The following is a 20,617-nucleotide window of genomic DNA, read 5'->3' on the forward strand; positions in this document are numbered from 1 at the left end:
GCAGCGTCCTGCTCTTCCCCAGCCCTGGGTAAGTGCAGTGTGAGCGAGACAGCCCCAGCCTCTGCACCCTCCACGGTGAGTCCTGGGCATAACAGTCAAGAAGGATCCAGCTATATTCAAAAATCAGAACTGAAGGAGGAAAGATTTCCTTTCTGTAACGAGCTGTGTCAGCTAAGTGACATGCCTTATATGAGCTGAGTACCTGTATGTGTGTGGAGACAAGGTGGGAGGGATGTTACATAGTTTACTGGACCAACTTCTGTTGGTGAAAGAGACAAGCTTTCTAGCGCCTCGAAGTATAATGTGTTAAAGGTAGAGGGGAGTGTGACTCTGCAACCCATATTCTTCGTGGTGTTATTATGATATGATTATGATATAATCATAATGCATATTATGAAAGATACGTCATAGGAGATGTCATTGGAAAGGTTATGATTTACTGAATATGATTATCCTATTTGTATGCATGTATCATTTTTGTATCTGAAGTTAGGAATATTGACTATATATCTGTATTACAAATGTGTTTACACCTTTGTGTACGCCCACTAGGCAAAAGGATCTCAGTCTGGGGTGGGCAAGCCCCCAATCCCACTCCCCAGCGGGAACGCTGGGCAGGCAGAGCAGCGCAAGCCCCCGACCCCGGTCCCTGATAGGAGCTCGAGGGCCAGATATACACATCTGATGGGCCAGAAGCAGACCGCAGGCCGTAGTTTGCCCACCCCTGGTCTAGATGGCTGGCGGGAAGGGCCCATTCAGGTTGTGACACTACAGGGACATGTGACCAGGTCACCTGGTACTGGTCTCCATCTTGGGATATCAGGTTTTTTCCACTGACTGGTGTGGGAACCAAGCTTTGAAACAAAGGGTTCCCGCCCTATGCAAAAGCTATGTAAGGCAGGGAAGTGACATCAATGTGCTTCTTCACTGACTCCACACCCAAAGAGACTCCTGGAAACACCTGAGAAACAAAGACTGAACTGGGGGAAGTGCTGGACCCAAGCTAAAGGGATTTTTAGTCTGTGAATGGAACATCTGGGGATTCTAAGCTGTAAGCAAGTGCAGCTTGCCCCTTAAGAATCTGCAGCCTGCTTGTCTCATCACTTAGGGTGAGGATTTGCTATTCATATCCTATCTATGTAGTAAATTAAGCTTAGTTTGCATATTTTGTTTATTTGCTAGGTAATCTGCTTTGATCTGTTTGCTATCACTTATAATCACTTAAAATCTGTCTTTTGCAGTAATAAACTTGGTTTTGCTTTTGTCTAAAACCAGTGTATGGGAGTCATAACTTGGGACAGAAAGCTGTTGTATATTTCTCTCCACATTGAGAGAGAGAGAGGGTGAATTTCATGAGCTGAAGCTGTACAGTTCCCTGTGCAGTGCAAGACAGTATAACTTTGGGTTTACACTCTGGTGGTGGGGGGGAAGGAGGGTTGCCTGAGTAGCTGGGAAGTTCCTTAGCTGGAGCTCTCCCATGCAGAGCTGATCACCGCGTCCGCATGTAACTGCAGTTGGGTGTGTCCCTACCTGTATGTGTGCTGGTGAAAGTGTAAGCTGGTTCCAGCAGAACAGTGTAAAGGGAGCCCAGACTAGTGGGTCGGGGGTCTCAGTGGTACCGCAGTTCCAGGTGGCACCCCGCGGGGAATACATCACAGAGATTATTAGGTAAATAAGAGTAATGCCCTTTGTTTCCTTTTTTTTAATCACAACTAAACACTGCAGGATAGTGGGGGAGGGGGACTGGGACTGGAAAGTCTTTATTTCACCAGATTCCTCTATCCACTACAATCTCCTAATTCAGAGGCAGGATAATGCCTTTGAATCACCCAATTGTTTGTCCTAAATTTTATTTTCAACTTTTCTTTTTCTTGTGCTTTTTATTAAGGAAGAGACTCTAAAAGCAGGTTGGGTGAGCAGGTTTGGAGGGAGGTTGTTTGTGTGGTTTTGGACCAGAAAAATCAACCAGAACATTGATATCTTTTGATCACTTGCGAAACATTTTTTAAGAAACAGAAAACCTCCAACTTGCTGCATACTACTAAATTCAGTCTAAAAATATTGAACTTAAGAACATAACATAAGAACATAAGAAAGGCCGTACCGGGTCAGACCAAAGGTCCATCTAGCCCAGTATCCGGTCTGCCGACAGTGGCCAATGCCAGATGCCCCAGAGGGAGTGAACCTAACAGGCAATGATCAAGTGATCTCTCTCCTGCCATCCATCTCCACCCTCTGACAGACAGAGGCTAGGGACACCATTCCTTACCCGTCCTGGCTAATAGCCATTAATGGACTTAACCACCATGAATTTATCCAGTTCTCTTTTAAACTCCGTTATAGTCCTAGCCTTCACAATGTCCTCAGGTAAGGAGTTCCACAAGTTGACTGTGCGCTGCGTGAAGAAGAATATGTAATGATTGACAGATTTTTCATTGATACAGCACTTTTCATACAAAAATGGGCATGTTTTTATCCCCATTTTATAGATGGGGAAATTGAAATCATGCAATGAACTTGCCCAATACCACACAATGAGCAAGTACTAGACTCAGAACTAGAACCCAGGTCTCCTGACTTCCCATCCTGTACTCTAACCAGTAGTTCCCATACCCTCAAAGATATTTAGGTGCCCATCTTCATTTGAAATCACTGAAATCATGTAAATAACCTTTGAGGCTCTGATTTAGACCTCTCTTGATCTTAATTAATTGAAGATATGTTGCAGCTAGGCCTTCTGTACTGGAATAGGTTTCTCACAATTTAAACTCACAGATCCATTGTCATCTGGAATTCTGCAGTCAGGCTCCCATTTCACATCCAATATGTAATTTGTACACAGCATTGGGAACCACTGAACGTGGGTGATATGCTTAGCACTTGCAGCAACTGATCACAATTTTTTATATATGCATATAGTTTAAAAGGAAAATTCAGGCATTATGTGAACTCACAAGACAGCTATCACATCTCCCAGATTAATTTGTTAGTCTCTAAGGTGCCACAAGTACTCCTGTACATCTCCCAGAGTGGATGGCAGAGACCGGTAGGTTGAAAACGTCAGTCTTAGGAAACTCAAGTGCACACTGCTTTCTTGAATAAATTACTTAATCTATTATAGTTTATGCAAAATATAATCTTTCCAATTGTGAAATTGTGCTTTTTAGTGATTTATTATTTCCTGCCTTAGCAAATTAATGATAATACTAAAGGCTTACATTGCTTTGAAAATAATAAAAAGCTATTACAAGAACAGGTAATTCGTTTAACGTAGAAATAATATAAATAGTTCAAGTTGCACTTAAAAAACAAACAAACAATGTTGTTGATATGGAGTTGTGTAGAAATGACCTCATTTTGCATGGCCAGGTGATTGGGGAGGGATCAAGTGACCTAGATGTGGAGAAAACCTTACATCTGTTTGCTTCTTTTAGAGCAATGCTCAAATTGGGGGGGAAGAGGGAAAGGTGTTAGATGGGAATATGTCATACTGCCACTGCTGCTGCTGAAAACTGCAGCATAGCAGTAGAGCATGTATTGCCTTTTTTTTTTTTAATTGTTCCACCCACATCTGTTTCCAGTTGTTACATGATTAATGTTGGTTGATGCTTGCTTAGGTGAAAAGACCAGTTTTTCCTATTTCAACCACAAGTAGGATGAATCTGCTTCTTGTTAATGGCAGCACCAATAGCTGCCCAAGCCTGCAGACATGAGGCTCTTGCATCATGGAGACTGACCACACATAGGAAAAGTAGAAATGCTAGCATGAGATTTGCTACCTGTGCTGTGGGATATAGCGGTGTAGAGCTGATTTGTGCTCAAAGAGGTCTCTGTGATGATGATACTTTAGCCCCCTGGGATATCAGGATTTCTTTCTTTGTATGTTACAACATACAACACAGATTCTATCCACAGTTAGCCCCCACCCAGCCAAGCATATGCTCCTGTTCTAACCATATCACAGATCCTCCCCTACCTATCCCCTCACTCCTTGTGGAACTAAACCCACCAGAAGACATGGCTCAAGATTTGGGGGCAATTTAAAGACTTGATAGGGAGCCTCAGATTTGTTTCAACCACCCCAGAGATACTAACCCAATATTTCCTCCAACTGCTCTATTCATCATGTAAGAAACATGAAATGATTTTCAGTTTGATAAGTCTAAAATGAATTGTGCAGAAACCATCAAGTCCACTTATATAATTGATGATAGATTCACAGTGCTGAAAGTAGGACTTGGGGGAAAGGAAATGGGAATCTGGAGCTATATGTGCTTGTAACTATCATCAGATTGATGGCCTGTTGGTCACAGTATCACATTATCAAGAGTAATGATCAAGTTACAAATGTAATAATTACAGAGCTGTCAGATGGGGCCAGTGAAGCAAAGGACTCAATCGTTAACAGTAATGTGTTTTGTTTGTTTAAAACAATAATACAAAATGTGTTTTAAAGGAGCTGACTTCACCTCAAATCTTGTTTTGGTGTTTACACCTAAAGGAGGGAGCATTGGCTACTGGTTGGAGAATAAAACTGTGAGTCAAGACTTCTGAGTTTTGTCCTTGTCTCTGACACCAGCTTGCTCTGACCTTGGGTATATCACTTAGACACAAATTTTCAAAAGTGGCCACTAATTTTGAGTCTCTCAATTTGCTCCAGTGGAGCTTCCTCCTTGCAAGTTGGGAATCTTCTAGGAGGCTCCTGGGCAGATCCTCAGCTGGTGTAAATTATCATGGATCCGCCCCGCCATCTTTGCCATGCTATTATTATTACAACATTTGCAGTAGCAAAACATAGTCAGATTATTATCAAGGGATTGCTCAGAGATCTTTGCATCAGCTTGAGAACAGACTTTTTGAATGCTGTTTTTGAATGCTGAAGCCTTTATACATTCAAGTTTGTATTATTAATTTTTCCTGATAATGTTCAATATATTGCTATGGTACTTAAAAATACTGTGGTATTTAACAATATTTGCTTAACGATAAGCAACCTCCGTGATAGCTAATTTAATACCTGTGAATTCAGCATATTCTAATTGTGTGGTTACACTTACAGCTAGAGTGTTTGCTTTATGTTGCCAAGATAATGATCTCGGTCCTGTGAGGACTGGATGTTTATAAAAAAATCTCTTTAAGGAGATATGATGCTGCAATAGTTAGGGCACAGAACTGAGTCAAGAAATCTTCATTATATTTCCAAATTTGCTAGACACGGGCTTTTGTAATCTTGAGCAGTCTTCTCATTTTAACCTTTTTTCACTTGTTCCTTCATTTATATAAACTGAGGATAGTAGCCAGGCGTTTTAAAAACGTATTTAAATGCCTGAAAATGTGGCCTGATATTCAAAAGTGTTTAGCCCCCAGCAGCATCCATAGTGGAACACTTTTTAAAATCGTTTAGGCATCTAAATATGGCTATAGGAGCCTAATTTTAAGCACCCACTTTTTTAAATCTTGGCCACAGACCGTGTTTAGAAAGAAAAATATAATAGGGAATTACCACAGCTAACATAACATCATGAATGTTCAGGATTCTTTGATATTACAAAAAGAAAAAAAAAATCAGACCCAGATCCGCAAAAACCTTGAAATCAGTGGAAGTTAGGAGCCTAAATACCTTTGTGGATCTGGGCCAAAGCATCCAGTGTATACATTTTGTGGGTGTGCACACACATACACATCTGTCGATTGACACTCTGCCCACAATGCTGATGTTCAGTCTGGGAACACATTCAATCGAATTCCTCCTTCAGCAGTTTCCTAGGCAACCAACACAACCTCAGAAACAGCCTGAGTATGGAAATTGCTGCAGCATAAACAAGGACCAAATATCTGGCCATGGTTTTAATCTCACTGAGGTACACATAGAGGACAGACTACATAACTCACTTGAGACTTTTCCTATAGGAATCCTCATGATTAGGGCCATACCAAGTTCACGGTCCATTTTGGTCACTTTCATGGTCATAGGATTTTTTAAATAGTACATTTCATTATTGCAGATATTTAAATCTGAAATTTCCCAGTGTTGTAATTTTAGGGGTCCTGACCCATAAAGGAGTTGTGAGGGAGGAGCGTTGCAAGGTTATTATAGGGAGGGTTGCAGTAATGCTACCCTTACTTCTGCGCTGCTGCTGGCTACAGCGCTGCCTTCAAAGCTGGGCAGCTGGAGAGTGGTGGCTGCTGGCCGGGAGCCCAGCTCTGAAGGCAGAACTGCCACTACCAGAAGCACAAAAGTAAGGATGGCATGGTATGGTATTACCACCCTTACTTCTCTGCTGCTGCTGGCGGGGCGCTGCCTTCAGAGCTGGGTGCCCACTTAACAGCCGCCACTCTCCAGACACCCAGATCTGAAGGTAATACTGTGCCCCCAAAAAATAACCTTGTGACCCTCCTGCAACTCCCTTTTGGTTGGGACTCCTAATTTGAGAAATGTTATCCCCTGTGAAATCTGTATGGTATAGGGTAAGAGCACACAAAAGACCAGATTTCATGGTCCGTGACATGTTTTTCATGGCCATGAATTTGGTAGGGCCCTACTCATGACCAATCTATTTTTATTCACTTTGTCTTTCACCCTTTACCCCATGGCTACCATTCTTCCAGCTGATGAAGGCTGTCTGAGATCACCTTTTGGACCTGCTGCAATTGAAGTACTGTATGCACTGTTGAGAAACACAAGACTGTTCCTCTCAGCAGGGAGCTGGGAAACTTGTGAAGGTGCTTTTACGTCATGTAATAAAAGTTCATAAGAAGAATCAATATTCCTACTTCCTAATTACCTATCTAGGCACACAGTGTGATCAGACACTACAGTGATGAGCAATGCATAGATGGATTAAATAAACTTCTTTGTTCATAACACCTTTGTGCTGAGACAGAGTTCAGGATCTCTCAAACCTGTGTACTACCTGTATTTCTATGAGTTAGAAACCTGGACCATCTTACAGGCAGACTTGGAGCAGCTAGAGGCATGCCATGTGCATAGTCAGTGCCAAATCCTGAGTACAAAATGGTTTCACTCTGTGCGAAATGTCATAGTCTTACAGCAATCTGGCCTTCCTCCTGTCACTCATTATGTAAAAACTGTGTTGCATGCTCATGTCACCAGGATAGACAAAAACACCCCAGCACACTGTGCTCTTTCAATTGACGCAAAAAGAGGTGCATGCCCTAACCCTACCTGGTGCCAGCCCTGGGGCTGCCCCATGGATTTGTGGATTAACAGGATTGAGCCAGCTCTGGGAACTTCGCTACACAATGCCTGCTGTGACGCCATCACTTGCGGTCACTCTGGCTAGGGCATTGGTCTTTCATAAACTTGGTGTGTTTGATGCTGATTTGTTCATAAGTAAAAAGGTCTCTGTGTGCAGCACAGCCATGCAGCACAATTTGTGGGGCGATGTTATTTCTACAAAGCTCCACTTTCCTTCAATGGGAACAGCTGTCTTTGAATGAAACTCTTGTTTTTCCCAGACCCCGTGTCTCTCTTATCTATGTAGATTGTAAGCTCTTTGGGCAGGGACTGTTTTTCTTATTCTATATTTGTACAGTGCCTAGCACAATGGGGCTTCATTCTCATTTGGCCTCTAGGCACTACCGCAATAAACATCATAAACAGGAGCATCATTTCAGAAAAATTGAGGGTGGGGGTGGGGGGTGGAGTTATGTCAGCATCCCTGCATCCACTTCCCTGCTGAAGCCATGGCTGCTCATAGGTGTCCCATCCCGGAGGAAGGTGGGAAGGTGGTGTGCCAGTCCTATCCCAGGGAGTGAGGGGGGCAATCTGGGGGTCATGTGTCTCAGCCATGACTGGCCTGGGGCAGGATCAGGGCCTAGCTCACTCTACATTCAGCTCTTGCCCAGGTCACTGCTGCGGCTTCCTGTCCAACCAGCAGAGAGAGGAGAGCAGCGCCGAAGGCTGTTCAAAAAAATCTGCCACTTAGGCAAAACTTCAGTGTGCTGACTACTTCTTCCTCATAGGCCTAGGATGGCAGGTTTGGCCCAGCTGCCCCTCTGTCATGATAGAGAAGCAGCCGGGCCACGTCTGCCACACTAGGCAGCTGTGCAGAAATCTACTGCCCTAGGCAGCTGCCCAGGGCTGACGAGAGGGGGGGAAGCCAGTACAAATTACCAGGGCCCGGCTTCCCCCTGCCCTCGTCAGCCCTGTTTAGCTGGTCCGTCCTTGCTGGGGGACCCAAAAAAATTCCAGAAGGGGGCCCCACCCTTGCTGGGGGGGGCCTGAAAAAATTCCGGAAGGAGGCCTGCCTTTGCTGGGGGGGCCCAAAATTTTTTTTCAACGGGGCCCGAACCCACTCTTGGCGGCCCTGCAGCTGCCTAAAAGTCTGGGGGATCAAATCCAAGGCTGGGGGGAGCAAGTGCCCCATAGCAAATGATGCCCTGATCATAAATGTACATTATGCCATGAATATTGGACTCAGCAAATAACAATACTGATGGGGTGCTATCCAATAGATGAAAATGTATATGTTATTCCTGTGAGCAGTGCTCTTTTAGTATAAATATTAATAAGATTCCAATATCAATATACATGAGATGCTGATACAGCTATTTCTAGCAGAACAAATGTGCTGTATGTCAGCAACAGCAAGGTATGAATTGTAACTCACCTGCCAGTCAGAGTTGCTCTTGTTCCTTAGTCTCAGTGCTTTAGATAGTTACTTGCAATTTAACTATGGATCGGGCAAACCCAAAGCCTTATCTGTTGGCTTGAGAAGTTGGTTCTAACTTGTAGTATCAGAACACGGCTATAAAAGTACCATTTTGACTGGGTGACAAATTTCTTTTTTCCAAATAAACTTTCAGACATTGCTAATTATAATGGGTTTACAAGTAGAAATTACTGTTACACCCTGAGTTCAGAACCAAAATAATGCCTTGGGGCAAAATTTCTCTGGCGTTCATCTAGTATTCCTCTCAATTAAAACATTTTTGTGTTCTTGCCAGTAGAGTCTTACATGAGTTCCCATTTTTCTCACTGTCCTGCAGTTGCTTAATCCAAGCTTGCTTTACTGAGCATCATAAATACCCTACTGATATATTTTTGCTATAAGATTTAGTTTCTTGAAAGTTTATGCTCAATCTGGATAAGACTGGATGAGAGGATGTAGATAGGATGCTGGACTGAGACTCAGGAGAAATGGGTATTTTCTTGGCTCGATCATTAATTTGCTGTGTGACCCGGCAAGTCATTTCACCTTTCAGTGCCTTGTTTCCCATAAACCTTTTGTCTGTCTTGTCTATTTAGTTTGAAGCTCGTAGGGCAGGGATTGGCTCTTACTATATGCATGTACAGTACCTAGTACAAGGGACATCTAGATGCCACTGCAATGCAGATAAGTATAATAAGACAGAGATTATGCATTTAGCAAAGAAGCAAAACTTAACAGATCAATAAGCCAGAATTCCATTCTACATATGTAGGTCTTAGTTTGACCTTATTAACTCCACTTGGATCTTTTCATTATTAATTATTAATTTTAGGGATAGGCAGTATATTGCGATTGCATAAATGTGAAATGTGAGAAGCTGCTTGAATCCAAAACAACATACATCCATGGGCACTCAGCAAAGATGGCATAGCTTGGTGGCTAAAACTGTCTCAGCTTTCAAAAGAAGTGTGTTCATAGTCCATTCGGGATGGAGTATTGTTAACACTTCCATCACTTCAATTATAGATGAATTATGGCCAAAAAAAATAATAATAATGCCTTTGACTAATCCAGGAAGCCAAGTGCAAAAAAACCAGTCTGGCCATAAAAAGATGGAATACTGATAAATTGAGGTAAATTAGGAAAGGGTTAGCTACTGTACAAAAGTCAAACATTAAATAAGAAACTAGTAGGGCTAACTCAATTTTCCTTTCCTTGAATTCAGAATCCCACTGTAACGATGCCTGCTTTGGTGGGACCCAACTGAGAGTACCAATTCAGGACAAATTGCTTAAAGCAGGGCAGTTACAGCCCCAGGCAAACCAAACCAGCCAGACAGAGAGGACTTTGGTTTTACCCCACTGGCTAACCACAAGTCACACAAGCAATTCCCTTAGACACTCCAGTTTCCCAGTATCACCACCAATGCCACTCGTTATGAGGACAAATGGTTATGAAAAACCAATACCCCAGTAAAAGTAAAAAGGTTCTCCCGATCCCAAAAGACCAAGCCCCAGACCCAGGTCAATATACAAGTTAGATCTTACCCACAAATCACTCTGTTGCCAATCATTTAGAATCTAAAATCTAAAGGTTTATTCATAAAAGGAAAAAGATATAGATGACAGCTAGAATTGGTTAAATGGAATCAATTACATACAATAATGGCAAAGTTCTTGGTTCAAGCTTGTAGCAGTGATGGAATAAACTGCGGGTTCAAATTAAGTCTCTGGTGTACATCCACAGCTGGGATGGGTCATTCATCATTTGTGTAGAGCTTCAGTTTGTAGCAAAGTTCCTCCAGAGGCAAGAAGCAGGACTGAAGACAAAATGGAGGAGATGCAGCAGCCTTTTATATCCTCTGCCCTGTGGATGATCACAGCAGCAAGATGGAGACTGGAGTCACATGGGCAAGCCACATGTCAATGCCTGACTCAGTTCTTTACAGGCCGACACTATTTTTTACATGTTAGTTTGAACGTTCCCAGGAAAGCTCAGATGTGGATTGGCGTCTCCCAAACTCCATTGTCAGTTAAGTGTTTCTTGATTGGGCACTTACTGAGAATATTCCCTTCTCAAGAAGCTGACCAAATGCTTCACTGAGGCTACTTAGAATCAAAACACACAGATATACAAGTACATAGCCAATATTCATAACTTCAACTACAAAAATGATACACCCACACAGATAGCATAATCATCACCAGCAAATCATAACCTTTCCATAGACACCTTACACGACCACCTTTGTACAATATTTGCTGCAAATATATAACAGTGGTTAAAACAATGATCTATACGGTCACAGGTAATGTCAGTAACGTCACACCCACATTTAAAGATTTTGAGGAGGGAAGGGTGAGGAGAATAGGCTAACCCAGGGATCAGCAACCTTTGGCACACGGCCCGCCAGGGTAAGCATCCTGGCGGGCTGGGCCGGTTTGTTTACCTGCCGCGTCCGCAAGTTCGGCCGATCGCAGCTCCCAATGGCCGTAGTTCAGCGTTCCAGGCCAATGGGAGTGGCGGGAAGCGGCGCAGGCCAAGGGATGTGCTGGCCACTGCTTCCCGACGCCTCCATTGGCCTGGAGCGGTGAACCGCGGCCAGTGGGAGCCACGATCGGCCGAACCTGCGGACGTGGCAGGTAAACAAAATGGTAAAACCCGCTTACCGTGGCGGGCCGTGTGTCAAATGTTGCCGATCCCTAGGCTAATCTTAAACTGTGTCTTGCTTGCTTGGAGAATGTAAACTGGTAATCTTTTGACATGTGTTTTAATAGCTATCACTTCTCTTTCAACTAGCATGGCTTTATGGAGAATGAAATAGTTTGCATCAGACTGAAACTAATGGTGAGAAACCAATTTCCTTGTTAAACTGCTTGAGGATACAGAAAGGTTATCACCTGCACTATTTCTCTTGATTGCCTACTCCCTGGGAGGTAGTCCTTTCAGAACTCTCCCAGGACCCCCACCCCCACCGGCTTGTATTCAAATTAGCATTCCAGGGGCTCCACTTGCAGTAGTGTCCAATGGGGTAGGGGTCTAATCAGTCTCCTTCCTTCCCCAAAATGCAATGGGTCCTGTAGCACCTTCCTAGCCCCATGCTTCAGCCCAGGTGCCTCTATTTTGAATTTTCATACAGTTGAGCATGCTATGCACTTGGACTGTGCTAGAAAGAGTTGAAAATGGAGGTGTCTGAGGCTTAACACAGAAGCAGCTAGGTCCAGGTGCTGCCACTCCCACTTGTACAAGGAGAACGCAGGACAGGTTGTGATGGATGGATGGATTGCCACCCACTCAGCTTAGGCAGCCACTCACTCAGCTTGCTGGCTTCTTTGAATCCCGTTCTTGGGTGCCTAACTCTCCCCATGCATTGTATAGGGAGCCTAGGCACCTAATACATGGCTATGGATTCCACTATATGACAGGGCACTTAAGAGTTAGACACTGTAACACCAAAGTCCCTTTGTGGATTTAGCCAGAAAGACTTGGGACCAGAACCTCAAAGGTATATAGGCACATAACTAGGCTCCTAAATACCTATGAGGATCTATTATTATTTTATTAGATGCTCTCATGCCTTGTGACATCAGGTAACCCGGTCTTTCCACCTGTCTATCTAATGCCACATTTCTTGGTCCATTGTAGTCTGTTTGCATAACAGCAACATCTTTTTCAATGGTTTTCTTATACGTTGTCCTCTTCTTTTCCATCTTCATATCCGGTGAAGAGCTTGGCTAGGAATATTGTTTTTTGATATTGCCTTATAACATGTCCAAACCACATCAGCCTTCTTTCTCAAATCATTGTCTCTACAGTCTGCTGGCCAGACCTTTGTAACACATCAGCATTGGTTACTTTGTTCCACTAGTGGACACCAACTACTCTTTGCAAGCATCTCTGCTGGAATGCTTTAAGTTTCCTGTTGTGGGTTTCTAGCATTTGCCAAGTTTCAGAAGCATACACAATGCAGGAATCACAATGACATTGGATAACTTTGCCTTGGTTCTTGTGTAAATCTCCTTATTTTTCTGGATACATTGCTTTGAGGATCTGGGCCTTACTAACTTCCCCAAGGTCACACAGAAAGTCAATGGTAAAACAGGGAACTGAACCTGGTTCTCCCAAGAATGCAGCTAACCTTGTAACCACTGACCTATCTTTTCTCAGCTAGTCCAGCTTTCCCCAGGCATAGTTTCAGCACAAGGAAAGGCTAGAGAAACAGAGGTAATTAGCAAAAGGAAAAACGAGGGGGCAAGCTCACCGATACCAGACCCTCACCTCAGGGGTTTTTTTAATAAATCAATCCTACATCACTACGTAGGGATTATCCAGCCCTGTCACAGTAGTGTAGTACCTACACACCATCAACGGTGAGTTTTCTTGTCAGAACTGTTTGCATGAATTATGAAGCATATTCTGTACATATTCATATCCTCTAGGTACATTCTGCAGATATCCACCTGACACAATTACATGATAGGAGCTCATCCCCTTATTTTTGACTGCATTGGTTCTAACTATTAATGATGTGTGAGGGCTTACTTGAAACCGCCAATAAGGGTTGGCACTAAGTCTCAGTTGTATATTTCTTGCCAAAATCTTTTCTATTGCACCCATAAATATTGCTAAAAAGAGACTATCTGAGGTATATAGAATGCATAAGCCTTCTACACCTATCACAGTCGAATCCGAAAGAGAGGCCCCGTTTGATACACAAGATAATAGAGGAGATACACTCTAACTGGACATTTATGATGCCTCTGTCAAATGATTGTTTACAGCAGTGAGGGGTTGTCAGATTCTATTCTGGAACCCTGCTCAGAAGCACAAATTTTCTTTGTGAGGGAGAAGTGTAACCATGGTAAGGGAGTGAAGGGCACATCTGCTTATTATCTGCTCATTATATACGTGGAAGCTGTCATCCTTAGATTTGTGTAATTGGCAGTCTCCAGGGTATTAAAGGTTCAGTTAGAGTCTAGTGTTCTAGGTATAAAATGATATTGAATCTTCCTATCCCAGCAGTTCTCAAACTGTGGGTCAGGACTCCAAAGTGGAGGCCAAAGTGGAAGCCCGAACCCCACCACCCAGGGTCAAAGCCAAAGCCCAAGGGCTTCAGCCCTGGACAGCAGAGCTCAAGCTTTGGCTTCAGCCCTAGCCCTGTGCAGTGGGGCTCAGGTTACAAGCTCCCTAACCTGGGGCTGAAGCCTAGGGGCTTTGGCCCCACCATCTGGGGCAGCAGAGCTTGGGTAGGCTCAGACTTCAGTGCCCACTCCTGGGGTCAGGTGGTAAATTTTATTGTCAGAAAGGGGTCACAGGGCAATGAAGTTTGAGAACCCCTGTACTTATTCCCCATGTGAGACCCATCTTCTCTCCGTAGCTTATAATTTATTTTTCCTGCACCCCCACAAATCTAATTTTTCTCCCACCTCCTGCCCTGAGATAATTTTTCATAGACTGTAACCTTCTATTTGCATGGCTTGATTGACAGGTTACTAAGCTTTGTAGAAGATACTTTACCCAAAAATATCCTATTATATATCTTAATGCTTCTCTTTTTTTGGGAGGTCTGACAAAACCTGAACAGGACAGCAAACCGTCAAAGGGGTAGGAAGGCATCCTGCTTTCCAGCAAATGAGCAGTACTGAAAGCATCAGTACTTAATAAGCTAATTCTCCATAAGCCTTATCTCATGGACCTATTGATGATGCTAAAATAGAGTGGGAGACTAAACACGCGGAAGGTGAATGGGAAATGTAACAGTCATTATGCTGTTATGTAATAGTACTGTACTACCACCAATGTTTAGCTATATATTATTTGAGTGACAGGGATGTTTGAGATTACAGACTGCATGATTGGAGGAATAGTCTGCCCCCTTGCATACTTATCCTCTCTAACTTCCTCAAGGCAACCAGGCCTAAAAAGGAAATTGGTGGGCCTTCTACACCACCCCCAATTTCCAGGCAATGCAGGCAGCATCACACACTAACACAGTTAGAACAGGCATGAAAGCAGACAAGATTTCAAGTGCAGCCCCATCAGGCAATTCAAAAGGACGGTTACTTTGACAACCACAGCAACCTACTTTTTTTTATGTGATTAATTTAAAACAAAAAGTTCTAAAGAGCACAGGGTGGGTGTGTAGTGCAATGAGTTACTAGAACCACCTTAACTATAACATTGCTGTGGTATAAGAGGTACAAGTGGTTTTGCTTGAAGGCATGATCTAACAGCTGTACAGGGACCTCCCCTGCTGAAAGATGCATCCCCCTTCCTGTGGTTTAGAATAAGAAGCTGAACTCTAAGGCAGGGGATGGGGAAGTAAATAAATCTTCTACCTTTAAAACTAAGCCTAAGACACTCTCATGAGGCCAAAGGTAATTTTGAAGTTCTGGAGGAGGCACTATAACTTAGGGTACAAATCATCACAGCACACTAGAGCTGTGTGTGCAGACAAGCTGGGGTAAAATACAATGTTAAATACACATGGTGGGCTCACTCTTAGTCAAGCACTATTAGCATGACCAAGCATTTCACCTGAAGGCCAGAGAGCAGGCCTTTGTGTACGTGCTCTAAGCTCAGCAGAGGTTGAGCTCAACCTTATTAAGTAACAGTTAGTGGGAGTGTTTCTGTTATTGCCCATTTTTTTACCACTGTTATTTTGACTTTCTCGCTGAGGAGAACGGCTGGGTCAAGTTAAGTTTGAATAAAGAGAAACAATGAAACAAAACATATGAGTGCACTGATGTACTTGCCACATTAATGAGAATTATTGATGTGAAAAGTTTTAATGTGTAAAAGAGCTGCTCCCTGCAGTAATGTCAGATAGGCCAGGGCATCACAGATGACATCAGAACCTGCCCAGAGTGGCTATTTCTCTCCACCATCCTACAGTGCTAGGTTGGATTTACTCTCCTTTAGGGAATCTCCCAAAGGCCCTCTATAACTGGAGACCCTTAGGATGTGTTAAAGGTCACTGGTCCCCTTGCAAGGCAGGGGCAACTCCAGGCACCAAGCACGTGCCTGGGGCGGCAAGCTGTGGGGGGGGCGGCAATCAGGGAGCCTTCAGCGGCATGCCTGCGGGCGGTCTGCCGGTCCCGTAACTTCGGTGGCAAGTTCACCAAAGGCGCGGGACTGGCGGACCTCCTGCAGGCGCGCCGCCGAAAGCCGCCTGACTGCCATGCTTGGGGCAGCAAAATACATAGAGCCCCCCTGTTACAAGGGAATAAAACTTTCACCCTCAGGTTACCTATGGACTTTGGGAGCAAATGCCTTTTAACTCTTCCTCCCTATACACATCCCCAACTGAAGAATAATTTAGAAGGCTCCTGGCTCCTCTGACCTTCCTGTGAGAGTCAAGCTGCATTTCTTTTGGCATTTACTATTAAAGTTACAGCCAGCAGGAATTCTGCAGAGGCCNCTGCATTTCTTTTGGCATTTACTATTAAAGTTACAGCCAGCAGGAATTCTGCAGAGGCCTAGATCTAGCCTGGGAGACAGTCATTTGTAGGGTTCTTTAAAATTAAAGTCTGCTGCAAGAGGATAGTTAAGGTCTCGGTTTTGATCATGTTGTGTGTAACCTTCAAGCAAGGGGTACTAGATTGATCCAGTTTGGCCAGAAGCATAGCATGTTGGTGAGTTGGCTTATCTGCTATTTTGGAAAGTGTTCACCTTTGAGAATAAGAATTAATTGCCTGAACAGCTCTTTGGGCACGAACGTACCCTCTCAACCATGACTACAATATTGCTAATGCAATTCTAACCTCCTGCCTCTCTGCATACACTTTTCCCATTTCACGAATAGGAACTGGGTTGCTCAGGATCATTCAAGTCATGGGGCGGTGAAGCTGCCCAGCATGCTGGAAGCCCTGTAACAAGTGCATTAAGAAGAGCTCTTGAATGACAAGGGAAGGCTGCAGTCACACTGTGAAATCAGTTTTGACAAGTTAATACTGTCTAGCTGACCTCACTATCATGTATTCCCGTAAATAGAAGTTACAAGATCCTTGAGGGAAGTGTCTTGTTTCGACTAGTCAAAGCAACTTTTCCAACAATAGACTGGTTGTTTGACTTCTACACCAGGGCACTGCATTTTTTTTACTAACATGATCTCCAAAAATGATTAACTAGCTTAATTACTAGAATGTGAGTGAAAGTGATTTGATCCCTTGTTTACTGGTACATAGCTTCTCAGGCTATTTGCCAATCACACCCATAATTTAATGTGAGACTGCAAGTAGGGAACTAGTTCCAGCTCTGATTTTCTTGGTCTGAGAGGAGAGAAATAAGTCTAAGACACCATTTAGAACACAGATGCCTTTTATATTTGAGAAGTTAGCCATTTAAACAGAAGATTTTTAGAGTTATTTTTGCAACTACTGTTACATTGTCAAGGTTACAGAACTGCTGACAGAGGCAACAGTGGAGGGCACCAAAGGACATAATAAAGCATGCTTCACCACAACTGTGAACAGACTTCATTCAGAACACTTGCCTGCCTTTACTAAAGATTTTCCTAAACCTTTTTAATCTTAAGCCTCATCCTCCTCTCCTTCCTCTTCAAATTCCCCCTGCTCATCAGCAGTAGCATCTTGATATTGCTGATATTCTGAGACCAGGTCATTCATGTTGCTCTCTGCCTCAGTGAACTCCATCTCATCCATGCCCTCACCAGTGTACCAGTGCAAGAAAGCCTTACGCCGGAACATGGCCGTGAACTGCTCAGAGATTCTCTTGAACAGCTCCTGAATGGCTGTGCTGTTCCCAATGAAAGTGGCAGACATTTTGAGGCCGCGGGGGGGAATGTCACAGACAGCTGTCTTGACGTTATTGGGGATCCATTCGACAAAGTAGCTGCTGTTTTTGTTCTGGACATTGAGCATTTGCTCATCCACCTCCTTCATAGACATCCGGCCACGGAATATTGCTGCCACAGTCAGGTAGCGGCCATGGCGGGGATCACAGGCTGCCATCATGTTTTTAGAATCAAACATCTGCTGCGTTAGCTCTGGCACCGTCAGAGCCCGGTACTGCTGGCTGCCACGGCTAGTTAGCGGGGCAAACCCTGGCATGAAGAAGTGCAGACGGGGGAAAGGCACCATGTTGACTGCCAGCTTGCGGAGATCAGCATTCAGCTGTCCGGGAAACCGGAGGCAGGTTGTCACGCCGCTCATAGTGATGGAGACCAGGTGGTTGAGGTCCCCATAGGTAGGGGTTGTGAGTTTCAGCGTGCGGAAGCAAATGTCATACAAGGCTTCGTTATCAATACAGTAGGTTTCATCCGTATTCTCCACCAACTGGTGGACAGAAAGGGTGGCGTTGTAGGGTTCAACCACTGTGTCTGACACCTTCGGAGATGGCATTACACTGAAGGTGTTCATGATACGATCTGGGTACTCCTCCCTAATTTTGCTGATGAGGAGGGTTCCCATCCCAGACCCTGTGCCACCACCTAGAGAATGGGTCAGCTGGAAACCCTGTAGACAGTCACAGCTTTCCGATTCCTTCCTTACCACATCCAGGACAGAGTCCACTAGTTCAGCTCCCTCTGTGTAGTGGCCTTTTGCCCAGTTGTTTCCAGCACCACTTTGACCTGGAAGGTGGAGTGGAAAGATGCTGATTTAGTCACCAGAATATGAAGGAGCAACTCTGTTTAGGATATGGTGTACAAGGCTCAGTGGTTTGAGCATTGGCCTGCTAAACCCAGGGTTGAGAGTTCAATCCTTGAGGGGGCCATTTAGGGATCTGGGGCAAAAATCTGTCTGGGGATTGGTCCTGCTTTATGCAGGGGGTTGGACTAGATGACCCCCTGAGGTCCCTTCCAACCCTGATATTCTATGAACACCATTAAATCCTAAGTTATGGACAAAGGGGAATAGTTTTACCGAGCTATATCGATTTACTACAATTAACTATTGTTTATACTGTGATTCCATTTGTGTTTGGACTTTTCAAGTCTGCAAGTTAAGAGCTAAATTATTCCATTTAAGTTTCATGCAAGCAACCCAAAAACATGGAGGGCACACTGAACGTATGCAGTAAGAAACATTAATGTAAGCAGTTCTACAGGGATGTTTCAAATTCATTGTCTCAACACAGGAGCCAAAGGCTACAGTAGCTGCAGCTATACATAATGTTACATACCAAAGACAAAGTTGTCAGGTCTGAAGATTTGGCCAAATGGTCCAGATCTGACAGAGTCCATTGTACCAGGCTCCAAATCGACAAGGATTGCACGGGGTACATACTTATTACCTGCAAAAGGAACAAAAACCAGTATAACAGACTTGCAGTCAGCAGGCTGCTTTGCTCTGAGCCACCGCAACACAGCTCACTGGAAAGACTGCTGCAGTGACAGAAGGGAAGGAGTATTAAGTAGAGCCATCTTGGAAAGACTCAGAGTCCTCTAACAAAGGGTCAGTGGCCAATAGCAAATTCCTTTACAGTAGCTGTCCCAAATATAATTAACTGTATATCTATACACCTGACTTTTGTTTTGGTTTACTTAGCGAAATTATAACCGTCTGAAGAAATAAGTGGTGTATAATTACCTGCAGCTTCATTATAGTAAACGTTGATCCTTTCTAGCTGCAAAGGACTGTCGCCATGGTAGCTGCCAGTGGGGTCAATGCCATGCTCATCACTGATGACCTCCCAGAACTGAAATAGGGTTTTGAAAAGCGCACTTAATAATTGCATTAGGCTGCCAGGAGCAATCCGACATGCCTGTTGTAGTTCCATGGACCTAGCCCCTGCCGAGAGCCCTAACCAATAACTGCACCTTGATGAGACAAACACCGACAAGGCATTTACCCCCTGTCCCTGAAGCAGTTGAGAACTGGTCGAGTTACAATTATGATGATTAAGTGAGAAGGAATAGCAGGAAACTGCAACATCAGACAGCAAACACATGGCTAGATACATTAACCTAATTGTAACACTTCCAGAACTGCTACCATAGGCTTAAAGAGTTACAGTATCTCTAACCAGTTGTAGTCTTCTAAGTGATTTAGGTTGCTAGACACTATAAAGGAAATTTCCCCCATTGGGAATCCAGTTAGACACTACAGGAAAGAGCCTACATAGATGTGACACCCTTGAAGCATCTCTGACGCTGCTCAAAGCACGGTTACCTCCCCGTGTAAAGGGGCGAGGCATCTGGCCTGCAGGGAGTTGTCTGCTGCATCAGCGAGGAAATGAGCGCCATTGTGAATTCAGAGCACGGCAGCCAGGCTGTCGTAATACGCTTCCCCCCGCCCGGCCAAGACAATGCCCAGTCTCCCCTTTAGTGCCATTATCTTGCATGGAATGGAGGTGGCGTCTCAACGGGGAACTGAAACAAGTGCTTTGATGCGCTGATTCAAAGGGGCCAGCTGAAAATTATTTTAGGTAAATATGTAATTGTTCCCAAACCTCCAACAGCACCCCCACTTAGTGACCTCGCCTTTACACCAAAGCAGCATCTGTCCAGCCCCCGCGTGCTGGTGCTGCCCGCTACCCCCTCCCAGCCACAGGGTGAGGGACACAACACGCAGAGGCCCGGCCCCGCCCCGGTCCCGCTCTTTACCTTGGCTCCGATCTGGTTCCCGCACTGGCCAGCCTGGATGTGCACGATCTCACGCATGGCGCCCGAGTCACACGGCAACAAACACCCTCTGCCTCCGGCTGGTTGCTGCTCGCTGGCTTGTTCTGGCACTTGCAGCAATAAGCACTGGACCGCGCGGCTCCCAGCTCCTCCTTTTATAGAGGGGGCTGCTAGCCCCGCCCCTCGCGCCACGGAGCACCGCCCCCTCCAGTCACACTCCCGCTCCCCGCAGCCCTTCTCAAGCGGGTGATGTAATGTCGGGGCGGGGCCTAGCAGTGCGCGCGGGGGGGGGGGGCGGGGGTGCTGCTGCTGCTGCTGCATTGTCTCGTGCGCAAGGGGACTAGGCGGGAGCCGTCGG

General features: G+C 44.6%; 1 protein-coding gene across 4 annotated transcripts in view; it reads right to left on the bottom strand.

Annotated features, from left to right (window-relative positions):
• Positions 1-20,400, bottom strand: part of LOC117873158 (tubulin beta-1 chain) — a 25,941-nt gene extending 5,541 nt beyond the window's left edge. The window contains exons 1-4 of one of the 4 annotated variants that reach the window (XM_034762237.1): positions 20,242-20,400; positions 19,226-19,334; positions 18,819-18,929; positions 17,676-18,267 (exon numbers count right to left, since the gene is read on the bottom strand). In XM_034762237.1, the coding sequence (XP_034618128.1) occupies positions 17,676-18,267; positions 18,819-18,929; positions 19,226-19,334; positions 20,242-20,298 (869 nt within the window). In that variant the 5' untranslated portion in view covers positions 20,299-20,400. Of the gene's footprint in view, positions 1-16,976; positions 18,268-18,818; positions 18,930-19,225; positions 19,335-20,241 lie in introns of those variants that run through there. The other 3 variants (XM_034762236.1, XM_034762235.1, XM_034762234.1) reach the window with 3 other exon arrangements.
• Positions 20,401-20,617: the final 217 nt, after the last annotated feature.

The sequence above is a fragment of the Trachemys scripta genome, chromosome 2 (genome assembly GCF_013100865.1).
Source record: "Trachemys scripta elegans isolate TJP31775 chromosome 2, CAS_Tse_1.0, whole genome shotgun sequence".
Taxonomy (NCBI): Eukaryota; Metazoa; Chordata; order Testudines; family Emydidae; genus Trachemys; species Trachemys scripta.